This window comes from Sminthopsis crassicaudata, chromosome 1, assembly GCF_048593235.1.
Source record: "Sminthopsis crassicaudata isolate SCR6 chromosome 1, ASM4859323v1, whole genome shotgun sequence".
NCBI lineage: Eukaryota > Metazoa > Chordata > Mammalia > Dasyuromorphia > Dasyuridae > Sminthopsis > Sminthopsis crassicaudata.
Window position 1 is genome coordinate 578,781,130 of NC_133617.1, and position 24,130 is coordinate 578,805,259.

Sequence of the window (24,130 nt, forward strand, 5' to 3'; positions counted from 1 at the left end):
TAAGAGTTTTATAGTTTAATTGATGTAAACCAAATGTCATAACAAGGAGACCAAAAAAGCCTAACAAAGCACCTTAGTCATTTACTTGCCAACTGACAAGATATGGTGGTGAGAGGCAAAACCAGGGTAAGAATATAAAGTTGTTTGAAAATTCTTGATAGATGACTATGAGCAGTATCATGTCAAAAACCAGGGGAAAACAATTGATGGTAAAACCAGTTTAAAATTACACTTGAATAGCATTCTGTAAATAATCACCACCTGTGCATTTTAAAAAAATTGCACAACCCAACTTCTTTGTAAAAGAGTCAACTAAGCAAAGATTCCCAAGGGTATTTCAAGACGAAAATGAATGTACAACAAACAAATAGAAGTAAAAAGGAAGATTGCTTTTTCTGGTTTTTACCTGTGAAGTGGGACACCACTACACTTGGTCCCTAACATTACAGTCCCAGATGTGCTTATTTCAGAGATGGCATTGAAGACAACAAAGATGGAATAAACAACTGGATTAGACCAAGAAGACACAGAGGAAAGAGACAGAATTGTAAAGGTGATGTTGAGGGACTGATTTACACAAAGTAACTAATAAAGACAACATAACAAAAGTGCGTGAAAAAAAACCTTACTGACAGACCTTACTGACAGAAAAAAAGAGCAACTTGAAGAATATCAATAATTAATATGTAATATTTACATAGCACTTTTAAGTTTTTCAAACCACTTTACATGGTATATCATTGCATCCCCACAACAACCCTGTGAGGTAGGTGCTGTTATTATCCCCAGCTTTATAGATGAGGAAACTGAGGCTAAGAGAGGGTGATGTGCTCAGGCCAGATCTGAACTCAGATCTTTAGGGCTCCAGGTCCAACACTATACACTGCTTATGTTTTCAACATAAAATATTTTTGAAACTCTTCTGTACACATATCAAGGGCAACCTCAATTAGTTTTTAGAGAAAACAGGCATGCTTTCACCAGACATCTACTGTGGACCACACCTTTACCGTTTTATAACTGATTGAAAGATGCAGAGGATACAAAATTCCACTGTGCTTACTGATTATGAAAACAACATTTGATTAGGTAGAACAAAATTCCATTTTAAAATCTCTTCTAACAAAATACCTTTGATCTAGACATCACAACCACTCAAGATTCCTTGAAAACTGAAATAAGAAATAACATTATTTAATAATTATAATTCAAGGATCACAAACATTGGTGAGACATAAAGCAGGATGCCATAGACTTGCCAAAGATGTTCACGACTGACTTTAAGAAGGAAGATCCAGTTCAAAGTCCTTGTGGATAGTGAGGTGTTCTGGATATTTCTGTTGATGGATGACATTATGCTGGTTGCATCAAATTTTGGAACACAGTGGAGTCTCTTTGAATAGATTCTTAACCATTTAAGCAGAATGTCTATTGCTCATCCAACTTCATGTCATAATTATATAGAATTTGTCCATCTGTATATCTATATGGAACAGAGAGTACAAAGGAGGAGCTAGGCCCAGAATTACACAGGAGGTCTGAGAGCAGGAAATTCAAGAACTGCTGCTTTCAGGAAATTGGAAAGCTCCCAAATTTTCTCCAAAAACAAAGGCTCATGGTTTTTAAGATCAATATGCTAACAATGCTATCTTTAAGGCTATGAGAAATGGAACAGAAGTCTCTATAGAAGCAAAAGTGACATCACACAGAAAGCAATGGAGAGGCATACAGTGGGAGTGGGTAGGTTGCCACTCATAAGCAGTGAGGAAGTATGATGAACAGAAATGAAAGCTGTTACTGGAGAGAAAAGAAGAAGAGCTAGCTACATGGTAAGGGTGACAGAGAGTCTGAGTGCTCCATTGATATGGTTATGATGCCAGGAAAAAACAACTTCAGCACATTGGGTGGAACCCCTGAAATGAACTTGTGGGAGGACGTAAACAAGAGTTACAAAGGGATAGCTGACATGGAAAGATTGCAGTTTACATTACTGGAGTAAGCATCCAGATTGATAAAATCAAAGAAACATTTGAGTATTAGAGAGTATATATTAAATTTGCCTTAATTATATTCAGGTTCATTTAAAACAAGAATGTTTATAAATATTTAAAATCACTAATAGAACAATTTAAACGGAAACCTTAAAGAAATTTCAAAATATCTTAAATTTTTAAGGACAACTATGCAAACAGACAAGTTATTTATAAGTGAACAGCATTCTGTAAACAATCACACTTTGTGCACTTTTAAAAAACTTTAACAATGAAATTTGTTTTCTATGGAAATTCACCCAAATTCCATATAAAGTCAATAGATGAATGCAAGAGAGAGGATTAATTTGAATAAATTTTGAAACTATAAAACTACTACACTTTATATGAAGTCTTAAGTAATGATGTTGACCAGAAAAGTTTACATGCAACACAGTATTAATTTACATTTTTAAATACACAATAAAATAAATTTACAAAGAAAACATCCACACCAAGTTTACTATACACCAGTGAATTACCTAAAGAAGAAAATTTATTAAAATTTACTAAAAATCAGTAAATATTGTGACTGAGGTAAAGTTTAAAAAAGTAAACAAGACTTTGTCATTTATTGGGACTATGAAAAACAAAGCAAATGGTTTTTACAGAACATTTCCTGTTGACTATAAGTCTATTCCTTGATATTTTGTAGCAGCCTCAACAAATGTGCCTCAATAACCTGTTGAACTAAAATAAAGAAACCATCAGGATCACTATAACTGTAAACAAGTTATATCACATTTAGGAAACATGACCTCAGCTCTGAAAACACTGGTTTCTAAGCAATAGGTCTGAAGTAGACCTTGGTAGATAAGGAAACCAGATATTTGAAACCTAATTCTGACACTATGTGGCATAAAAAGTCTGCTGGATTTTTTTTTTGTGTGGGTTTATTACCACAATATTGATCTGTAGGCCATATCCCTAAAATGAAAAGTTTTAAGGGAAAGTTTTTCGGTATTTACTTATATAACTTTCTATTGGTGATAGGTTTTGTATAAGTTAGATTTTCAAGAAAAGAACAACTTATATTCAGAACAACAATATATTTCTTTGCAAAACTGAGATACCCATTCTAACAAAGGTATTAAAAGGAATGATGAAAACAAAATTACAAAATATTTGGTAAATTCAATTTTTGAATGAAACGCTAAAAGCACCTTTTAAATAAGCAGGCACTTATCTGCTAAAAAAAAACTGCTAGAAAAGCTGGAAAAAAGCAATATGAACAGAAAGTGATTTCCAGATTGTGTAGAGATTTATATTTCTTTATATTTATATTTTTCTAAGATTTCTATAAAGATAAAGATATTAATAGTAAATCAAGTCAAGAGTTTATGCCAGAAGAAGGGTGTTTTTGACAAAATCTTCTAGAATACAGGATGTATTCCATACTGGTGGAATGATTTTTAGTGAAAAGTTTGTAAGGTTTAGGTAAATAGGATGAAATGCTAAAATACTTACCACCTCTATAGCCCAAAGCTACAGATAAATCCATAGAATTATATCCAGAATCTGTTTCAATAGTTGGGTCTGCTCCATTTTCTAAACAATAATTAGTGAAAAAGAAAGTTAATGTCATACATGGTAATTTCTCACTAGCTCTGATTTTTATTTGGCTTACCTAGTAGAATTTTTACACATTTCACATGATTTCCATGCACAGCATAAAGTAAAGGTGTTCCCCCATTCTGGGGAAAAAAAAAAGAAATGAAAGAAAAAAAAGTCAATATAGTCATTTGATATTACTCTAGAAAAATCTTACAAAAACTGCTGATGTGAGAAGAGTTGATAAGAATTAGGAAGCTAAAAAGCAATTTAAAATAATTTAAATTATTTTTAACCCATCCTCCAATCCTGAAATAAGATTAATCTGCAAAGATAAATTTTAATGTTTGATAATGGCAATGGTTCTCAGATTAAATAAGTCTATAGCATATAAAATCTTATATTACAATTATTTTTATTGTCATTAATAAATATCACTTTCATAATTCCTTAAAACTTCCAAGAAAGAGAAGAGTGAAATACAAGTTATAAAATATACCCACAATTTGAAAGTTAGAGATGACAGACTGTCTTACCCAACCTACCCAATCATATTCATTAACATCTACTCCACAATCTAGCAGCATTTTGACAATGTCTGTGTATCCTTTACTACAAGCCAATGACAGGGCACTTTCTCGTCCTTTCCCCAAAATCTGTGGATCTGCACCCTAGAAGAAAAAAATTAAAAGAGAAAGTGATTTTTTTTTTCAGTTCCATCAAAACTTAAAGTCCTTATTGTTATCATTATCATTGCTTATTGTTAGTAATAATTAAAAAGGATGACAAACAAGAAAATAAATTTCTTTAGTTTACTGAAGTTAACTATAGTATATGTGCTTTTTTTTTTTTTATTGGCAAGCATTTCACATAGCCCAGTATACCTAGGTTAACTCCAGCTATGTTTTATTTTACTCCTCAACCATTTTCTTGCTAGTCCCAGAGACCTTAACTCTTTTTTTTTCCCCCCTGAGGCTGGGGTTAAGTGACTTGCCTAGGGTCACACAGCTAGGAAGTGGTTAAGTGGCAGATTTGAACTCGGGTCCTCCTGAATTCAGGGCTGGTGCTCTATCCACTGCACCACCTAGCTGCCCCAGTATATGTGCTTTTTGCACTCATAAGAGAATCTTATAAATTTACATTTTTTCCTCTGTACACTTCTTCCTCCTTCCATTTGCCCTTCTAAATCTTACCTATCCTTCAAGATTGTGCTCATCCCACCTTTACCAAGAAACCTTTTCCAAGAAACCTTTTCCAAGAAACCTTTTCCAGTTTATACAAAACTAGCCCTTCTTTTATCTTTGCTATGTTTTTTTATGTAGGGGCAAGAAAAATTTCCTAAAACTAGAGTAAAAGTAGAATAGGTTGCTTTAAGAGCTGGTGAGTTCTCCATTACTGAAGAGCTTCAAGGAGAAGTAGGATGACCACTTGTTGGTGTTGTTATAGAGAGGACTGCTATTCATATAGGTGGCTTAATCAGTGAAATACTAGGATTTTAAAATTTTCATATATTTTAATGTGGTTTCCTTGAATAGACTGTAAGCTCCACTGAGGTAAGGTCCCCCGCATACCTCAAGGACCTTAGCACAGTTTGAGATACATAGTGAACAATACTGATGACTGAATCTTAAAGTTACTAACATAAATTTGTGAAAATTTCCTTACGTTCTGAAGCAAAAACTCTACTACTGCTATTTGCCCATGAGCAGCAGCCCACATTAGAGGAGTAAATCCTTCTTCATCTGTATGGTTGATTACATTTTCTGTTTAAAAGAAAAATAATTTCAGTGTCTAACAATAATTATGCTTTGTTATTTATTCTCTGTTTCATGGATTGAATCAAAAAATGATATAAAAGATATCACTTAGAAAACCATATGATAAGGAAAGATGGTGACCTGGTCATATAATAAAGATCAAAGAGTAAAAAGACAGCTTGTTTGGCCTAGTACTCATGCAATGTTAAAACTTGGAAAAAAGTCTGGATTTGTGTAGATACTCTATGGAGGATTTACTAAATCTAATAATAAAGTGCTTAGTAAGATTTTAAGATATTACATAAATGTCAGTTATCTTGGTTTACTGAAGGACATGGACAATGATCACAGAAGATAAGAAAGCATATAGATGGATTGTCATTTGTACCACTAAAGTAATATATACTATTTGTTATATAAATTCTGACATTCTAAAAGAGTAATTTTAGTATGTAAGTGTGAGGATGTTTATTTTGAGCTCAAATGTGATCTATGAAATCATTTTGAAAACAATTTATTAAAATACATCCAATGTACAACTGACCTTGTTTACATCTGACACTTTATAAATTAAATACTAAATCCTAGACAATCATCTAGAAATAAAATGAGACTATTTTAGTAGGGAAGTCATTTTATTATAGCTTCCATGTTAAATAATTTAATTTTTCCCCTATTCTTGTGATTTACTAAAAGAATACAATATAAATGCATAATAAATAATTTAGAACAGTATACTGGAAACCCAGCTTGAATGTCCCCCCCCCCCACCATTCACCACCCCGCCCTCCAATCTGCTTACCCCCTAATCTGTTAGCTGTGCAGAACTCTACTGATTTTCACCTTCATTTTCGTGGCCTAGCAACATAGAATGTAATAGTAAAGTTAAAGTCCATAATGTCTTTTCTCTAAATCCATGTCATGGATTGAGATCTAGAGTTTTTAATAGGATCAATGGAATTTACCATGTAAAAGCCAATCCTGTCTGAAAGGACCTCTCTCTAATGTACATAGTTGCAAATATTAATTACTCTTAAGTGAATAACATGATTAAATAGACTACTTAGTTATCTCACCTTGTTCAATACGAGTGGCCAAATAGAGCATTTCTCCCTGAGCAGCCAATTGGTGAACAGATAAGGCTGAAACAACAGTATGAAATATGTCACGGGTACATGACAAATATATTTTCTTTCAGATTTAAATTGCTTATTTGTGCAATTTTCCTCCATTTCCCCAACCTAAAAAATTTGCTATACTGCTTATCTATAGAGAGAGTCTGCAATGTAAGATTATTTTGACAACAGATAAATAGCATTATTGAAAAAAGATGAATTAAGACACAATTTAAAGGTATTGGTCTGTAACAATACAAAGTGGCTGCTTTGTGGCTATTGTATGGAATCCATATGGTTTGGTTATTTTATTTCCCCAATATGATCTTATATTACTTTATTTTTAAAGATATTAATAGTTTTTTATTTTTCAAAATACATGCAAAGATAATTTTCAACATTCAGCCTTGCAAAAATTTGTGCTCTAAATTTTTCTCCCTCTATCCCCACCTTCCCCCTCCCCTAGCAAGTAATCCATTTTATATTACTTTATCTCTTGTTTGGATGAATTTAGAATATTTATCATTTGAAATTGATAAATTCAAATCTGTAATCAAAATTACAATAAGAATATTGGAATTATAACAACAGTCACCTTTTGTTAACTGGTTCATGTTTTTCAAGAAATGCATATCTGGTATTCGAAACACTTTATACCTGACCTCCTCTCTAGGTTTTCACAATCCTTCTTTTCCAGACTTCCTTTTAGATATTCATCCAGGCCATCCCCATTAACTTGGTGTCCCAAAGAGGTCTGTCCTAGACTCTTTTTTCTTTTCCCTTTATCTTTACTATTTTACTTGGTGAATTTATCAGCTTCCATGGATTCAATTATCATATCTAGGCTGATGATTCTTAAATCTATTTATCTAGCGTCCACCTCTCTGCCAGCCTTTGGTTTGCATTGCTAACTGCCAGTTGATCATCTAGAACAAGGATATCCTGTAAACAATTTAAACTTAATATGTCCCAAACTTGTTATCTTTCTCCTCAAAGATTCCCTACCTTCCAAAACCTTCTATTACTTGAGGGTTCTACTATCCAGTACCCCAGCTCACATCCTGAGTGTCATCCTCAACTCCTCACTATCTCTCATCTCCCAATTCAATCCTTTTGATTTAACCCTTCTATCACCTTTCACATATGTGCCCTCCTATCCTGACTGTCATCACCTGAGTTCAGGCTCTGAATTAGGGTCTTCCACTTGCACTATTCCAACAAATTGCTGCCTGGTTTCCCTGCCACATGTTTCTCCCCAACACACTCCATCCTTCACGGAGCTGCCAAAGTGATCTTCCTAAAAAACAGATCTGATTATGTTACCACCTCCTCACTCCTTCCCCAATAAACTATCACCTTCACGTTCAAATATATCTGATAATACTTCAAAATTAAATTTGTTAAATTACTTTACTAACAAAGGTAAACATGCCATTGAGAAATACTTACAATTCACCAACAGAGGTGTTGTCGATACCTCATTTCCTCTATGTTTGTTTGTTAAAGTAGTTGACTGTTTTATGGGTGAAAAATGTTTAGTTGTTGAAGGAGTGTAGACATGTCTTACTTGAATCCCAGGAGAAGGGGATGTATGGATATTGCATTCAGCTAAATAAAATAGGTTAAAACAGATGAAAAAAGTTTTTCAACAGAAGTAAACTTGGAATAATAGATATTCAACTAATACTAGTAACCTGATTACTTAAATGGATTAAAAAAAAAAAACTTCAAGTCTATTAAGACTTTGTGTTTTATATACATTTTATTGTCAAAATGTATATTTATTTTTCCAGTCAATCACAATGAGAATTTCATAGACATAGAATTATTTAACTACAAAGGAGTTAAATAATTTCTATTATTTCATGAATTTTCTTTCTTTTTTTTTTGGTCACAATTGTAACTTTTAAATAAGAGAATAGTGAAAGGCAAAATTGATAGTTTTCCTGGAGTTAGAAAGAGCTGGGCTTAAGTCCTGTCTCTGACATATATTTGCTATGTGACTAAATACAAATTGCTTAAATTTCAGTGCCCCAAGTAACCTAAGACTATAAATTATTTATCTGCATTACTGAAAGGAATTTCCATGTTGAGTTTTTCAAAGTGATGAAATCATAAGCCCCAAACAATACAACTATAATAAATATACAAATATAAGTATATAAAATTATATATACAAATCTATTTGGTTACAATCTTTGATTAAATAGAAAATGACTGAGCAGAAATATATACCCACAGTCACCTGACCCCTATACATAACATATCTGCCCCCCCACATTTACAGAAGCTCTAAATGATCTTGCTCTTGACTAGAAAGACTAATTTTTATATTTTTAAATAGTATCAAATGATCAATGGAAAAGTAGATTTGTATTATTCAAGCAGGTTACACAGCACTCTTAACTCAATACAAATTAAATACTTGCAGTCTAGAGTGTATTAGTGTATTTCATTGCAGATAGTATTTACCTCACCTCCCCATTCATATATATTCTTTTATATTATATCTGACCTAAAAAATTTAACATTGGTTTCAGAATAGTACTAGAAAAGAAAATAATGTTAAGAGATGGCCTAATTACACAAGCATGTGTGTAACATATATATGTGCAAGTGCTTGCACACATTTACACAAATGTACACCCACACACAAATAAATATGTATACACATACATACATATAGCATATATGTATGTATGTATGTATTATGTAAAACAAATTTTACAATGGGAATGGAAAAACAAAACAAATGCAGTAACTTATACCATAAATTTCAACCTTTAAATAGGACAGATGCCACCTCGAGGTCGGAGTTAACTTGATCCTGAATATTTTTACTATCCTCTTCATTTAAGGATTTTACAAATCTAGAGCACACGTTCATATCAAATCTATTAGGCAAAATAAATTTCATCCCCATTGCAACACTCTGGGCTGGGCCTTCTTCAGGATTTGAATCCAATGGGTGCTCCGCTTTAACATCTGTCATATCAGTTAAACTATAGCTGTTGCTGTATTCTTCCACAATCAGTTGGGCTCCCACATCCAGATTTGCTGATGAGGCCATGATTTTAATTTTAATAGCAATACTTAAAATGTTTCTTCATGGTTTCTACTTGGTTCAATTTCAAGACTGGATTATTTTCAAGGTCTGTGTATTAGAAAAATCTGCAAATATAAAGAAAAATAACATCTCAACAGTTAAGGTAAGCTTGTTCAATTCAACAAATATTAAGCACATAAATACGAATATCTGAAGTATGTAGAATACGAACAACTTTAACAAAAAACTAAACTCTGAATGTACTATATAGATATGTAAGACTACCACCAAATATTATACAAAGTAGACAAATAACAAAAATATAATTTATTTAATCTCTGACCTGAAATTTCTTATTTTTGGAATACTACAATTAAACAAGTAGCATTATTTTAGCTTATCATTAAAGAAAATAGTACTAATTTACTTGCTTTATACTCAAATTTATTATATATATATATATAATATATATATAAATTTCTAACCAATGTGCACTGACTGTAAATGGCTTAAATTCTTGTCAAAAAGAGAAACAACCATTAATACTTACAATGTAAGAGGAACTTGAGCAGTGGTCAATTTCTATCAGCAATAAAGCTGTCTAAGAATAAATAGGTTCCTATCTCTGTACAAGTCAACATTATGATAACATAAGGAATAAGTACGGCTCCTAAAAATCTAAATCTTTAGAGAAAGAGTTAAGAAACATGATTTGGAACAAGTTTCAGAAAAAGATTGTTTGGAAAGAGAGATCAGGATAATTCATTTCCTTTAGTTAATAAATACCAGTATTCAAAGTGAGTATTCTACAAATAAACACTTAAAATTATTTTAATTTTTTTCCTTTGGTTTGCATTAAAATATTATTCCTCCTGGACTTCCCTCTTGGACTTTAATATATAGTCAATTGAAATGTTTTACTGTAACTAAAATTATATAAAATAGTCAAAACAAAATAAGATAAAATTTCTTATGAAAAGCAGAGGTTAAAAAACCATCTTGCTTAATTTTCATAGTTTAGTACAGGCAAATCCTGTTACAAATTTTGAGGAAGAAGAATTTTATGATGTAGTAAATGTTAAAACTGTATTAAAAAAGAAAAATGACTTTAGAGCAAATGCCATGCAAATCCTAGTTATGGTAACATTATTTTCTCAGGCCAATTTTTGACTGATATTGATTGTAAAGGGGAAAAAATGAGGTAACAGGCCTAGGATGATTTTAGAAAAAAAAAATTAGAATAGCAAATGAAGAAGTGAAACTAATGATTCCAATGAAGAAAACTGATAGGATACCACTAAAGACACATCTCACATCCTATAAATATTGTAAGTCTTGAGGGCAGGGCCTGTCTCATATAACATTTAGTACAGTGGTAGTTTATATTTGTACACAATAGATACTGGCTGGCTAGAAGATCTAGGTTCTAGATCTACCTTGGTAACTATCTCTGATTTAAAGGAAGACATTTAATCTTTTTGAGCTTCTTTTCCTTCATTTGTAAAATGAGAGATTAATTAATTAAAATATCAACTGAAATATAGAGTACTTAAAATCTTCAAAACTGCCTTCCCCCTCTCATTTGATCTTTATAATATCACTATGAGGTACTGACTTCAGTCTGTAGTGGAAGAGATTGAGACTCAATGCAGGACCAGGCTTCAGGAACGGGAACCCAGACACCTCCTAAATCTGCTGTTACATATTCACTATGCTCTCTCTCTCACTTTGCGGGCCTTCCAGTTCTAAAATTCTATGATTCTACTACATGTGAATAGTTGATCAGATAAATTCAGTGGCATACACAGGTGTAGCAAGCAGAGGGCATGTTGGAAAACTTATGGTTACCCTTTACAAATCACCTTGCCACGTGGCTAGTTATTTCATCGTCTTTTGAAACATTTCACTCAAAGATAACCAAAGGTTTCTTAACCGCTAAATTCAATGGTGTTTTCTCAGACTTTATCCTGCTAGTTCTCTCTGTTGCTTCTACCGCAATATCCTTGCTGTATCTTGACTGTCCCTCTGATTTGTCCTTTTCAGTCTCCTTTCCTGAATTAACATCCATTGTCCACTAAATGAAGGTGTCCCCCAAGGCTCCAATCTTGACAATCTTTTGCTTCTTTCTCTATACCTTCTCCCTTAGTGATCTTATCACATCACTTCATATTCAATGAACATTTCTACATAAAAGCCTCTAAAATCAATATCAATCTCTCTCTCTCTCTCTCTCTCTCTCTCTCTCTCTCTCTCTCTCTCTCTCTTTCTCTTTCTCTCTCTCTCTCAATATATTAAGTTCAAATAATATATAATAATATAAATGACAAGTAATAATAATATATTTAGCCATACAAAATGCAGTTCTGGAACTGCTGTCTCTCATTAATGCCTGATGTTTAGTCTCATTGTCATTTTTAAGCACCAAAGAAAGCTCATTTTCTTTCTCGTTAAGTATATTCCCTTTTCAGACTTTCCCTTTTCTGTTGAAGGAACTAATATCCTCCAAATATTGGAATCATTCTTGATTCTTCCCTCTCTCATTTTCCACGTACGATCAAATTTTGAGTCTTACTGATTTGATCTTTGGCACTTCTCACCTTATTTCCTCTCCATTGATAGAACTAACATTCAAAATCTGGCCCTCACTACTTCTCAGCTGGTCAATACAAGACATATTGTAATATGTCTTCCTGCTTAAATTTTCATTCCTCTTCAATCCATTCTCTATAAAGCTCTGAAAATAATTTTCATAAAAACAAATCTGCCTATGTCAATCCCAAGCTAAAAAGCTTTTAGTGGCTCCTTAAAGTCTAGAGGATAAAAAAAATAATAAAAATTAAAAAAAAAAGTCTAGAGGATAAAATACAAACTCCTCTGTGTGCATTTCTACAAAGAATGGTTTGTAACATTTGGCTTCACACAATCTTTCTAGCCTCATTTCACAGTACTCCCCTTTATCCACTCTACATGCCATGGACTACTAGCATTCCTGAGCTTTCTTCCTGTCTCTATATATTCACAGAAGCCACCTTCCATGCCTGCACTGCTTCCATGCTTGGCAAGTCAAATCACCACCATTCCTTACTCACTGATGGAAATAGCCCAGGAACTTGAACCTAAGAGCTCTGTGAATAGCAATGCCCTCCAATGACCTTGTTTCTATCTCTGGCACAGAAGATATCCCTGAGGGGAGAAGTGTCTGTGAGAGAAAGGGGCCTGCCTTTCTTACCATTAGTACTTCTGGGCTTCTTCCTGAGAGTGGCCACACAGTTTAGCCCAATGGTTCTGCTTTCAGCCTTATCCCTGCAACCATCAATCACCCTGTGAAGCAGCCCTGTGGAAGTGCTACTCAGAAATTGCTTCTTTTAAAGGCCCAGAAAAGAAAGTTCTTGCACTCAAAGTCTTTGGTACTTTTAAATAGTTTACTATTAGAAAACTATAAGCTTTTTATCAGTGGAAATGATATTAAAAATGATACATTATCATTTTGTTTGCTCTTGTACTATAAAGTTTAATGGATCTTTCCATCTGACTTGCTGCTAAAACCTCTGTAAATCAACAAGTCAACTATAATTTATTTATTTTATGCCTATTATGCACAAGGCATGATGTGTAAGTATTGCCAAAATACAAAGAAAGGCAAAAAAAAAAAAAAAGTCCTCAAGTTCTCAAGTAATTCACAATCTAATTAAGGAGACTATATACAAACAAGAAATATACAGAATTGAAGATAATCAACAAAGAAAAAATACTCATAGTAAGGAGAATCAGAAAAGATTCTCACAGAACAGAGATGACAAACTCATTGCCTAGCTAGAAGTTTGCAAAAGTCTGGGGATCTAGATTGAAATGTAACTAGGAAATGCTTAATAAAATAAAAATACAATACAGACAATGTTAATTTGTGGTTTTCTAATCAATGTGTGACAGCAAGAATTCTTATATTCTCTTTGGTCTCCACTGAGGTAGGTGAGATTTAGGGGCTGAATCAGGGCAATGGCAGAATTAGAAAAATAAAGGTCATATGGAGAGATGTTATGAAAGTGGCATAGGGACAGGCCTTGGCAAGATATTGGATAGGGTGGGGTGAAAGAAAGTGAGGTGGTGTGGATGAGTGGTACACTAATAAAATAGGGAAGTTAAGAAGAGGGGAGGCCTTAGAGAGAAGGATCATGAAATCAGTTTTGGACATGTTAATTTTAAGTTATCTATAAGACATCCAGTTCCAGATAACCAGTTGGAGATGGAACACTAAAGGTTAGGCCCAGATAATCAAATGTGACAATTATCAGCATAAAAATAGTAATTAAATCTATGGGAGCTGATAATCAAGCAGAGTGCCTAGAATAGCATCCAGTAGACATATATAGTTCGAAGGCATCATCTGAATGAAGATACAGCAAAATATTATGAGTTCTTCAAGAGCCATTAGATTGTGAATTACTTGAGAATGTGAGGACTTTTTTTTGCCTTTCTTTTTATCTCCAGCACTTAGCATCATGCCTGGTGCATAATAGGCATATATAATGAATAACTGTTGACTTATTGATTTATCGATAAGATTTTAGATGCAAGTTTCATTCATTCATTTGTAGTCAATAGACTTTCGCTCAAATCATGGCTCTCCCACTCTTTATATTACCTTGGAGACTATTTTAACTTTTCTGACTTAGTTTTTTATCTGTATATGAGAGTATTAGATTAGATAGTCTCTGAGACCCTTTCAGGTTCTAAATCTGTGATCCTAAGATATACTCTAGAAGAATGATGACCTGTATTAGTAGTACCAATAATTACATGTTTACTGTATCAAATTATATGCTTACTGTATATATATACTGTATATATACTTATATGCTGATTAATATTGCTTACTGTATCAAGTAGTTGATATTTACATAGCACTTCTCTCAGGGAGGTAAGACAAATTACTATTTGCACTTTATGGATGGGGAAACTGCTTTGATCAGATGAAGTGCCAGGTCAGTTACACATGTAATTAACAACTGAAACTTGTACTGATTAAATGCTACAAATAACCATGTAAAAAACAAGAAATCAAAGCGGGGATAGTCTCAGAAGAAAGCCTGGGAATGGCTCACAAAGGGAGACTTGATAGAAGCGAGATGAGGAAGGAGAGTGGTCCAGGAATGGGGGGCATCATTGAAAACACTCTCTGTCACTGGAAGGGAGAAGGTGTAAGAGGCCTGAAGAGAGGACTAGGCAGCTTTCAAAGCTACCTACAGCCTGTGTTCTATTTCCTATCCCTGCAGGTATCACAAAGTGCACAAAGCAGACACTTAAGGCTGGCTAATTGTGCTGCAAAGGGGGCGGGGTCGGTTTGCGGATAAGGCACAGGGATCCAGGGATGGAACCCGGTCCAGAACTGCCTCTGCTTGGGAGCTGCAGGCCCAAGACTCCTGAAGTGGAATGAGCGAGGTTAGGTATTTGGGAGAAGGGAAGAGCGGAAGGGTGTCGGGGATTCGCGGATTGGATGGGGGAGAGGTGAGATGTGGCCTGGGCACTAGTGGATTGGGGGTGGGGAGGATGGCCGAGGAGCTGGAGGGGAGCAGGGCTTGAGGAGGAGGAGGGAGAAAGGGGCTCGAGGTGGGGAAGGAGGGTGGCCCAGGGGCTGGAGGGGGCAGGGGAATGGCAGGGCGAGAGAGAGAACTCGCGTAGGGACGCGCGGGATGGACCGGAGACTAGGAGAGGCCCTGCCTTTCAGGCTCCCTTCCCCACCCTGCTCCGACAGCCCGTTATCTTTCACCTGCCGCCCCATCCCGCCGCCGCCGCCGCCGCCGCCGCCACCGCCGCCTCCTGGGCCAGGTTGTTGCCGATGATGCGTCACTTCCTATTCCTTCCCCGTGTCCCCAGACCTAGGAAAGCGGGTTTCCCATCTTACCTTCCGACCCGACCCGGCACTTTCTCCTTTCCTTTGCTGCGGCTCGCGACTTCGGCCTGAGGCCACTGACTTGGAAGACTTTGGAGGCGGAAGCCGCAAGCAGGTCCCAGCTTCCGCTAGCTGCCGCTCGCCATCCTTCCCCAGCCCGCCCCGCCTCCCCCTCGTCCCTAGGCCCGCCCTCCTCTACGTCAGATGGTAGCGCCGGGTCGCGGTTGATGCATACATTGCGCGACGGACCCGGAAGAGGACCCGGCCGCTAGATGACGACTCGTGGGCCCGGGCCCACGTGAATCCTATGCACTGAAATCTAGTTCGGATGCCTGGTGTTCTCACGAGCCGAAGCAGCGGCCGCGGTCGCCGGAGGACCCAGAGAAGCTCCCTCTGCGCGCAGAAGTGCCGCCGACCCCGGAGGAGGTAAGGGAAGAGGCGGCCAGTGGAAGTGGGGCGTTTGCCCCTCGCTCCCCGCTCCGCGGCCGGTGGCCTGTGTCTCTGCGGGAGCATCCGCGCTGTCTTCGGCCTCGCGGGATGACAGGGCCCTGGGCGGATCCGGGGACGCGATCTGGGGCCGGTGTCCTGCACACGGTTCGTGACCCCGACTGAACTTTTAGAGCTTGGCATACACTGCCTGTGGACGAGCTGGGAGGCCTGCTTGGTTAAGTAAGCAATTAGAGCTCAGGTACTTCAACTTTTGTATGCCCCGGATCATGTTTTTAATGCATAATGAATGGGATTACAAAGGAAAACAATTCTTACCATACATTTCTCAACCTGTATGTGTATATATATGTAAATGTTCTCAAGCTCCCCTCCCCCACTATTTCTTCCCCGAGTTCGCTGATCCCGGGAGGAACCTCTGTCCTGGACTTTTAAAAAAACACGGATGAAGCTCCATCCACTTCCGGCTGCTTCTCCGTTAGGTGATGCAGTTTTTTTTTTTTTAATAATGGAAAATTTCCGCTTGGACTTTAAGCCTCTCCAGGGTTGAACCAAATTTTTTGCAGTTCCCATTGGAGGAGATGTGAGGAGAAAGGATCTAAGCATTTTGTCTTTTAAAGTGCTTATTTACCTTTTTTCCAAAATTCTAAACTGCAAATGAATATTGTAAACAACTTTTTAAGAACACGTTGTCTAAAGTTAATTGTGTAATTCGAGTATTCCATTGATTCATTTTGATCTCATTAGGAAAAATGGGATTTATTCATTAAGTAAATGACATTTGTTCACAAGGTAAATTGGCTTCTTTGGTGCTTTCTGAGTTTATCATCTTTGTCATTTGATTTTTTAAAAATTAAATTTATAATTATAATTTTTTTTGACAGTACATATGCATAGGCAATTTTTTACAGCATTATCCCTTGTACTCCCTTCTGTTCCGAATTTTCCCTCCTTCCCTCCATCCCCTCCCCTAGATTTCAGGCAGTCCCATACATGTTAAATGTGTTATAGTATATACATATAATATATGCCATTTGATTTTACATAACATACTTTATATAACATAACTTACTCAAACGATGCCTCTTTATTATAAAAAAAAAGAAGGAATCAGTGATTGGTACAGGATACAGGAATTAATTTAATGATTCTTGTTCATATAAATTTAGAAGAGAGAAAGTATTTTCTATAATATTCCATTGAACTGGAATGATCTTTTTGATGCCTTTTTTGGATTCATCACATCTGTAATTCTTTAGTATAAGAAGTTCTTACTGAGGAAACTTCCTTCACTAATGCAAATCTATCACTGGTCTACGTTTTAGAGAATTGTTTGTAGACATTAAGAGATTGTGTGATTTCTCCAATATCCCATAGTCAGTATGTATCAGAGGCCCCATTTCTAACCAATTTTCTACTCAGTTCTTTAGGCTTATTCTTAAAATCAAAATTTTAGGAGGCCTCCTAATATATTTTAATGAGATTCTGGAAACCTGTATGACTTAAATAGTCTACTTCAATGCTATTTTTTATCTTGGGCAAATCAGTTTTGGTTCCAGTTACCTCAACTATAAGATGGGGATAAATATAATACCTACCTCATAAGGTTGTTGTGAGGATCAAATGAGAAAATGTACTTTGTAAAGCTTAAAGCAACAGAGAAATGAGTTATTATTGGGTAAAACAAAAACAAAAGCTTTCAAGATGGAATGTTGGTTTTGTTGTGTAGATTATGTTATCTTAATTGCTGACATTTGAATCAATTTTATAGACTATATTGCAAGCTATAAGCAGTTTTTACAAGGTTAGATCATAAATTAAATGCTACCAGAGCCTCTTCAAAGCAGGACAGATAGCTAAATAATCATTTTTTTTAAATTTATTTTATTTTTTGTTATAGCTTTTTATTTACAAGATATATGCAGAGGTAATTTTTCAGCATTGACAATTGCAAAACCTTTTGTTTCAGTTTTTCCCCTCCTTCCCTCTACTCCCTCCCCTAGATGGCAGGCTGACCAATACATGTTACATATGTTAAAGTTTAAGTTACATACAATATATGTATACATATCCATACAGTTATTTTGCTGTACAAAAAGAATCAGACTTTGAAATAGTGTAAAATTAACCTGTGAAGGAAATCAAAAATGTAGGTGGACAAAAATAGAGGGATTGGAAATTCTATGTAGTGGTTCATAGTTATCTCCCAGAGTTCCTTTGCTGGTTCTATTTATTACTGCTCTATTGGAACTGATTTGGTTCATCTCATTCATGTCCCTCAGAATTGCTCATCATATAGTATTGTTGTTGAAATATATAATGATCTCCTGGTCCTGCTCATTTCACTCAGCATCAATTCATGTAAGTCTCTCCAGGCCTTTCTGAAATCATTCTGTCGGTCATTTCTTACAGAACAATAATATTCACATACCACAATTTATTCGGCCATTCTCCAATTGATGGGCATCCACTCAGTCTCCAGTTACTGGTCACTACAAAGAGGGCTGCCACAAACATTCTTGCACATAAAGGTCCCGTTTCCTTCTTTAAGATTTCTTTGAGATATAAGCCCAGTAGTAACACTGCTGGATCAAAGGGTATGCACAGTCTGATAAATTTTTAAGTATAGTTCCAAATCGCTCTCCAGAATGGCTGAATGTTGAATAATCTTTTAAAATATATTTCTGTTTAGCTCCCCCAGTTCTTGATCTGTATTGTTAGATCATTAGTAATCAAATTTTCTGGACCACTTTATTTCAGTCCTTTGAAAAAAGTCTTTACTGAGATGTGATTTAATGTTTATACCCTCTTCCTTCTTAGAGTCAATAGGAGAATGCTCAGATTAACAGCATTTCTGTATCTTTTATAAGATCTCATTTGAAATTTTATGCCTTCTTTACAAATGAATATATATATATATATATATATATATTTTTCTCCCTGTTTACAGAAAAAAAAATCTGCTGCCTCATTGTTCTTTTTGCTTTAGCTGTCAGAAAACAGACTCAAATTTATTTTGAGGAATTGTAATCTTCTGAAATCAGGCATTATAAAATAAATTATAAAATTATAAATTATAAATTATAAAATAAATTTATAAATTTATAAATTATAAAATTATAAAATTTATAATTTAAAATTATAATTTACAAATTATAAAATAAATTTATAAATTTATAAAATAAAATTATAAATTATAAAATTATAAAATAAATTATAAAATAATGATTCCACCTTTGGTTGGTTTCTTAAGTTTAGTACTCAAGTGACTCACTTTATACTGTTTCATTATGTAAGTTGCCCTAAGCTTTTTTGAAAGCAGGAAGATACACATTTTTGGGGGAGGGAGGAAGAGAGAGAGGGAGAGAGTGTTTGTGTCCGTATATAAAAATTATATTTTCTGTTTTTCAGAATCAAGGAGGAGACACTAAAAATATTAAAGGATTATTAACCTTTTTATAGGATAATAGTTCAACTGTAGGGAATAATGGCAGGTTATAAGCCTGTTGTTATTCAGACATTTCCCAAACTTGGTGAGAAAATAACTCAAGATACATTGTATTGGAAAAACTATAAGGTAAGTACCTGAATTAATTGAAAGTAATTTTTCATTTATATTAATTTTTCTACTATACAATTTAATTTTGGTTTGAACTTCTGTACAAAATTAGAATGGTCTAAATAACCTAAAAATTTGAAAACAACTCAAACTAATTTAGCAAATGATTTGAAGATTAGGCTTATAATTTGATTGCCTGCTCTTATTTCTGAATTTTTCTATTGTTTAATAAAATTTTTAGAATCCTATCTCTATGGTTAAATCATAGTCTCTTTACCTTTCCTTATTATAACATAAAAACATATGTGATTTAAAAAAAAATTATTTTTGATCAGCCTTAGTTTTTAGAAATTGTCAGAAATGTTTATAGAATTTAATTCTTAATGCTAAAAGTAAACTAATGTGACATTGTTTTTCATTTAGACTCCTGTTCAGATAAAGGAGTTTGGTGCAGTAACAAAAATAGACTTTTCTCCAGAGCCTCCCTATAATTATGCTGTTACAGCTTCTTCAAGGGTAAGACTTGACATTATTGAGTCTGGTGTTACATGATTTATCTTTAACTTTTAATTTATGTCCTCTGGGGTGAAAAAAATTAATGAAACTCTTGCTGTATCTTTATTATTTGTGATAGGTTCATATTTATGGCCGATATTCCCAAGAACCAATAAAAACCTTTTCCCGCTTTAAGGACACAGCATATTGTGCCACCTATCGACAAGATGGTAGGCTTCTTGTTGCTGGCAGTGAAGATGGTGTCATTCAACTTTTTGATGTGACTGGAAGGGCACCACTCAGACAATTTGATGGTCATTCAAAGTAAGAATTGCATTTAATTTCTATTGGTACATTTTTTCAGTAAAATTCTCTGATCTATCTTCAAAGAAATTGATGGGTACTGTCTTACAGGTTTAGGTGTTGTGTAAAAGCCCCACTGCCATGTTTTGAGGCTAGCCTGTGAGTAAGTTGGACTTTTGAGGAGGTTTTTAGTCAATAGTTTATTTAGTAGTAGATAGAGGATCTCTGTTAGAAGCACACTGTGCCCGATAATTGCTTTTCCTCTTTTCTTGTTTGTATTTTTTTATGTTTTATATTTTATTCAACAAAAATATACTGTGCTTATAGTGTGTTAATCAGTTAGATGCTGAGGGGGGATAGAGTTCAAAAAAGACCTCTTTCCTGCTTTTGTGGAGTTGTTGGTCTATTAGAGAAATCAGATGAAAACACAGATGGCTTAAGCAAAATTCTATGTGAGGTTTAAAGGGAAAAGTCATTAGTTACCATGAAGATCTAGAGTTGCAGGAGAGGATCATGCTTACTGCAGGAATAGCTAGGAATCCATAGACAGAATGTGGACATTGGGAACACAGAATTTTATCTCATTGAATCAGGAAGATTCAAAGAATAGCCCAGCTTTAAGCAGAGAGAAAGAGGAAGAGAGGGTGGTGAGTACCTAATTAGGAAGAGCTTTGAATGCTAAATAAAAAAAAAAGAGCAGATTTTATCATTAGGTAGAATGGAGGAGCAAGTAAAGTGTTTTGGACCATACCTATCTATACACAAGAAAAGTTATTCTAGCAATGGCACAAAGGATAAATTACAGTATGAAGAGTGCTTCGACCTGTTAAGATGCTAACACAGTAATTGAGATAGGTGATTGACTGCTAATGAAACATTTAAGATTAATTTAGTAGAGCCTGAACTGAAGACATTAAATAAGACACAAAATACCTTTTTAAAAAATTAGATCTGTTGAAATTTACAAAGATGCAGAAGTACCTGTTATTTCTTCCTGTTTTGTAAGCTCCCTCCACATTGGAGGTAGATGACAATCCATTTTTTCTCTAAAATATATTTGGTCTTGAGTTGTATGAGGCACATAGAATGTGTCAGCTATAGAACTTGGATTCAGGTCTTGCTGACATCAAGTCCAGCATACTAGACTTTAATTATTCATACTTCCTTTGCCTATGGAAATGTAAGTATATAATTAATGTCCCAAAAGTCCATACTTCTACCCACTGAGAATCTCAAATTTTTCTACGGTGCTTTAACTTTTTTATGTATTTAACTTTTTACAGTGCTTCCTTGGCTTTTTATGTTCTCTTTTATAATAAGTTATTTGTGATTAAATATCTTTCCTCCCTGTTGGTGTGCAAATTTCTTACAATATAAATCTGTATTGTTTCCTTGTACATGAGTTCCTAGAAATTTCCCTAAGTTTGTTGAATTGAGTTAAACTATCAGTTTACAGATATTGATTCATTAATCTCTTGTTCTGTGACCACCTAATCAAATGTGGAAATTTAAAATATCTAAACTGAATTGGGGCATAGAGGCATTTTAAGTCTTCACTTTTGCTCATTTGTCTTCTGATCTTACAGCTTTCTCACCTCCAGGCACCTCCTCTCTTTTTGGTATTTTTAGTAGATACTGCAAATTGACCTTGTTAGAATGTTCCAGAAATAAAAAATTCCTGTTATAATTGCATGTTTTACTATTTCTTCTCTTTCAGAGCTGTTCATATGGTAGATTTTACAGCTGACAAATACCGCCTTCTCTCTGGAGCCGATGATTATACAACTAAGTTATGGGACATCCCAAATGCCACAGAAATTCTGTCCTTTAGTGAGCATACAGATTATGTGAGATGTGGATGTGCTAGCAAACTTAATGCAGATCTCCTTGTAACAGGTATGCTTAATATTTTTCTGAGGTAAATGATTTCACAATGGTGTACTTTTTGCTATTTGGGGGAGGGGGCAATTTTTCCAATTTCATGCTAGAATTAGCTTTGTTTCCTCTCCTTTTTGTGTGTTGTTATTTGCTCTACTTTCCCACCTGCTCTCATATTAATTGTTTTGGAGCCAGTGTGGTACAAAGGACTTCTTTGGACTTTAATTTCTTTATCTGTAAATCAAGGAGATTTATAGATAGATGGCCATTGAGGTTCCTTGTGGCTGAAGATCTACAGTAAACCTATAAGGAAAAGATGATAAGAAAGAAAGAGAGAGAGAGAGAGAGAGAGAGAGAGAGAGAGAGAGAGAGAGAGAGAGAGAGAGAGAGAGAGAGAGAGAGAGAGAGTGTGTGTGTGTGTGTGTGTGTGTGTGTGTGTGTGTGTGTGTTAATTATGTGTTGTGTTGTGTATACACACTGCTTTAAAAATTCTCAAGTTTGCCTTTTCTGTCCCTTGCAAAAGTAAATCAGTGTCATAGCAAGTCTAATTTTATTCTTTTTTTAATTGATATATTTTGTTATGAGATATTAGCTCCTAATAAACAACTCTCTTCCCATAATATGTTGCTGTTAAACATAATGTAGAGGGATAGCCAAGCATTCTTCATGTTATTTTCGATTTTTGTAGTTTATTGATCTTTAATAGAAAGGAGGGATGTGTATTCTAATGCTATAATTTGGGTAGGTTCATTTAAACTTATCAGGCTGTGTGGTTTCCCTAGTAGTTAAAGGTCGAAAGAGATACATTTTTGTTCTGCCTCTAATCTTCGAATCTTTAGCAAATTGACATGGACTATGAAGGCAGGAGCAATAGAAAATGTGTAACATGCATATATGTTGAACATGAGAATTTGAGAGTTGGAGGTAACAGGCAGAATTATCTCATGTAGCTCTTATTGGATAGATGAGGAGGGGAAGACTCAGTGGACAAGAGGCTGGGCCCAGGGACACGTGGGCAGCAAACTTCCTGACTCCAAAGACTCCTTTCCCACTGCACTGCCCATCTTCAGTGTACATTTAATGCTCAGCTGGGGCACACAGAAGTCATTGATGATCCTTCTTACTGTTAACCATGCCTTGGAACTTTATGAATTGAGAATTATTGTTTTTGGTTTTTTGTTTTAAAAAGACAGCCAGTGGGGGTTCTACCTGTCAAGACAAATTCAAGAACTATATCAACACAATTACAAAACACTTCTCACGTATATAAAGTCAGAGCTAAACAATTGGAAAAAATATTAATTGTTCATGGCTAGGCTGAGCTAATAAAATTCTGCCTAAATTGGCCGCTTCATTCAGTGCCAGCCATCAAACTGCCAAAACATTTTTATAGAATTAGAAAAAATAATAACAAGATTCATCTGGAAGTACTTAAAGGTCAAGAATATCACGGAAATTAACGAAAACAAATTACAAAGGGTGATGTGATGGCTTAGTAGTAGCAAACCTAAAACTATATTATAAAGCAGTAGTCAACAAAAACATTTGCTACTAAAAATCAGTGGATTCACATGATTAGATACACATGACACAATAATTAAGGCCTATAGCAATCTAATATTTGATAAAACCCCAAACTCTAGTTTCTGGAATAAGAACTCAAATTTGATAAAAATTGCTAGGAAAACTGGAAAATAATATATCAAAAACTCTGCATAGACCTACATTTTATTTTATTTATTATTATTATAGCTTTTTATTTATAAGATATATGCATGGGTAATTTTTCAACATTGACAATTGCAAAACCTTTTATTCCAATTTTTCCCCTTCCTTCTCCCCACCCTCTTCCCTAGATGGCAGGTAGACCAATACATGTTAAATATGTTAAAGTATATGTTAAATATAATATATGTATACATATCCATAGTTATTTTGCTGCACAAGAAGAATCAGACTTTGAAATAATGTACAATTAACCTATGAAGGAAATAAAAAATGCAAGCGGACAAAAACAGAGGGATTGGAAATGCTATGTAGTGGTTCACACTCATTTTCC

General features: G+C 34.8%; 2 protein-coding genes across 7 annotated transcripts in view; one reads left to right on the plus strand and one right to left on the minus strand.

Annotated features, from left to right (window-relative positions):
- On the minus strand, positions 1–15,570 carry ANKRA2 (ankyrin repeat family A member 2). Of its 3 annotated transcripts, XM_074282260.1 has the most exons (9): positions 15,402–15,564; positions 9,235–9,624; positions 7,903–8,061; positions 6,415–6,480; positions 5,247–5,344; positions 4,127–4,252; positions 3,658–3,724; positions 3,498–3,578; positions 1–2,720 (listed from the first exon to the last, which is right to left on the minus strand). In XM_074282260.1, the coding sequence occupies exons 2-9, from the start codon at positions 9,521–9,523 to the stop codon at positions 2,665–2,667; spliced, it is 942 nt and encodes a 313-aa protein (XP_074138361.1). In that variant the 5' UTR covers positions 9,524–9,624; positions 15,402–15,564; the 3' UTR covers positions 1–2,664. The 3 variants fall into 3 exon arrangements, with proteins under 3 accessions (XP_074138361.1, XP_074138360.1, XP_074138362.1); XM_074282259.1 differs by having other exon boundaries at positions 1–3,578; positions 15,402–15,570; XM_074282261.1 differs by having other exon boundaries at positions 1–3,578; positions 9,222–9,624; positions 15,402–15,537.
- The window catches only part of UTP15 (UTP15 small subunit processome component), a 27,185-nt gene continuing 18,609 nt past the window's right edge, over positions 15,555–24,130 (plus strand). The window contains exons 1-6 of one of the 4 annotated variants that reach the window (XM_074282257.1): positions 15,623–15,815; positions 18,119–18,197; positions 19,248–19,413; positions 19,819–19,911; positions 20,030–20,214; positions 21,911–22,089. In XM_074282257.1, coding sequence (XP_074138358.1) covers positions 19,324–19,413; positions 19,819–19,911; positions 20,030–20,214; positions 21,911–22,089 — 547 coding nt within the window. In that variant the 5' untranslated portion in view covers positions 15,623–15,815; positions 18,119–18,197; positions 19,248–19,323. Of the gene's footprint in view, positions 16,078–18,118; positions 18,198–19,247; positions 19,414–19,818; positions 19,912–20,029; positions 20,215–21,910; positions 22,090–24,130 lie in introns of all 4 variants that reach the window. The other 3 variants (XM_074282255.1, XM_074282256.1, XM_074282258.1) reach the window with 3 other exon arrangements.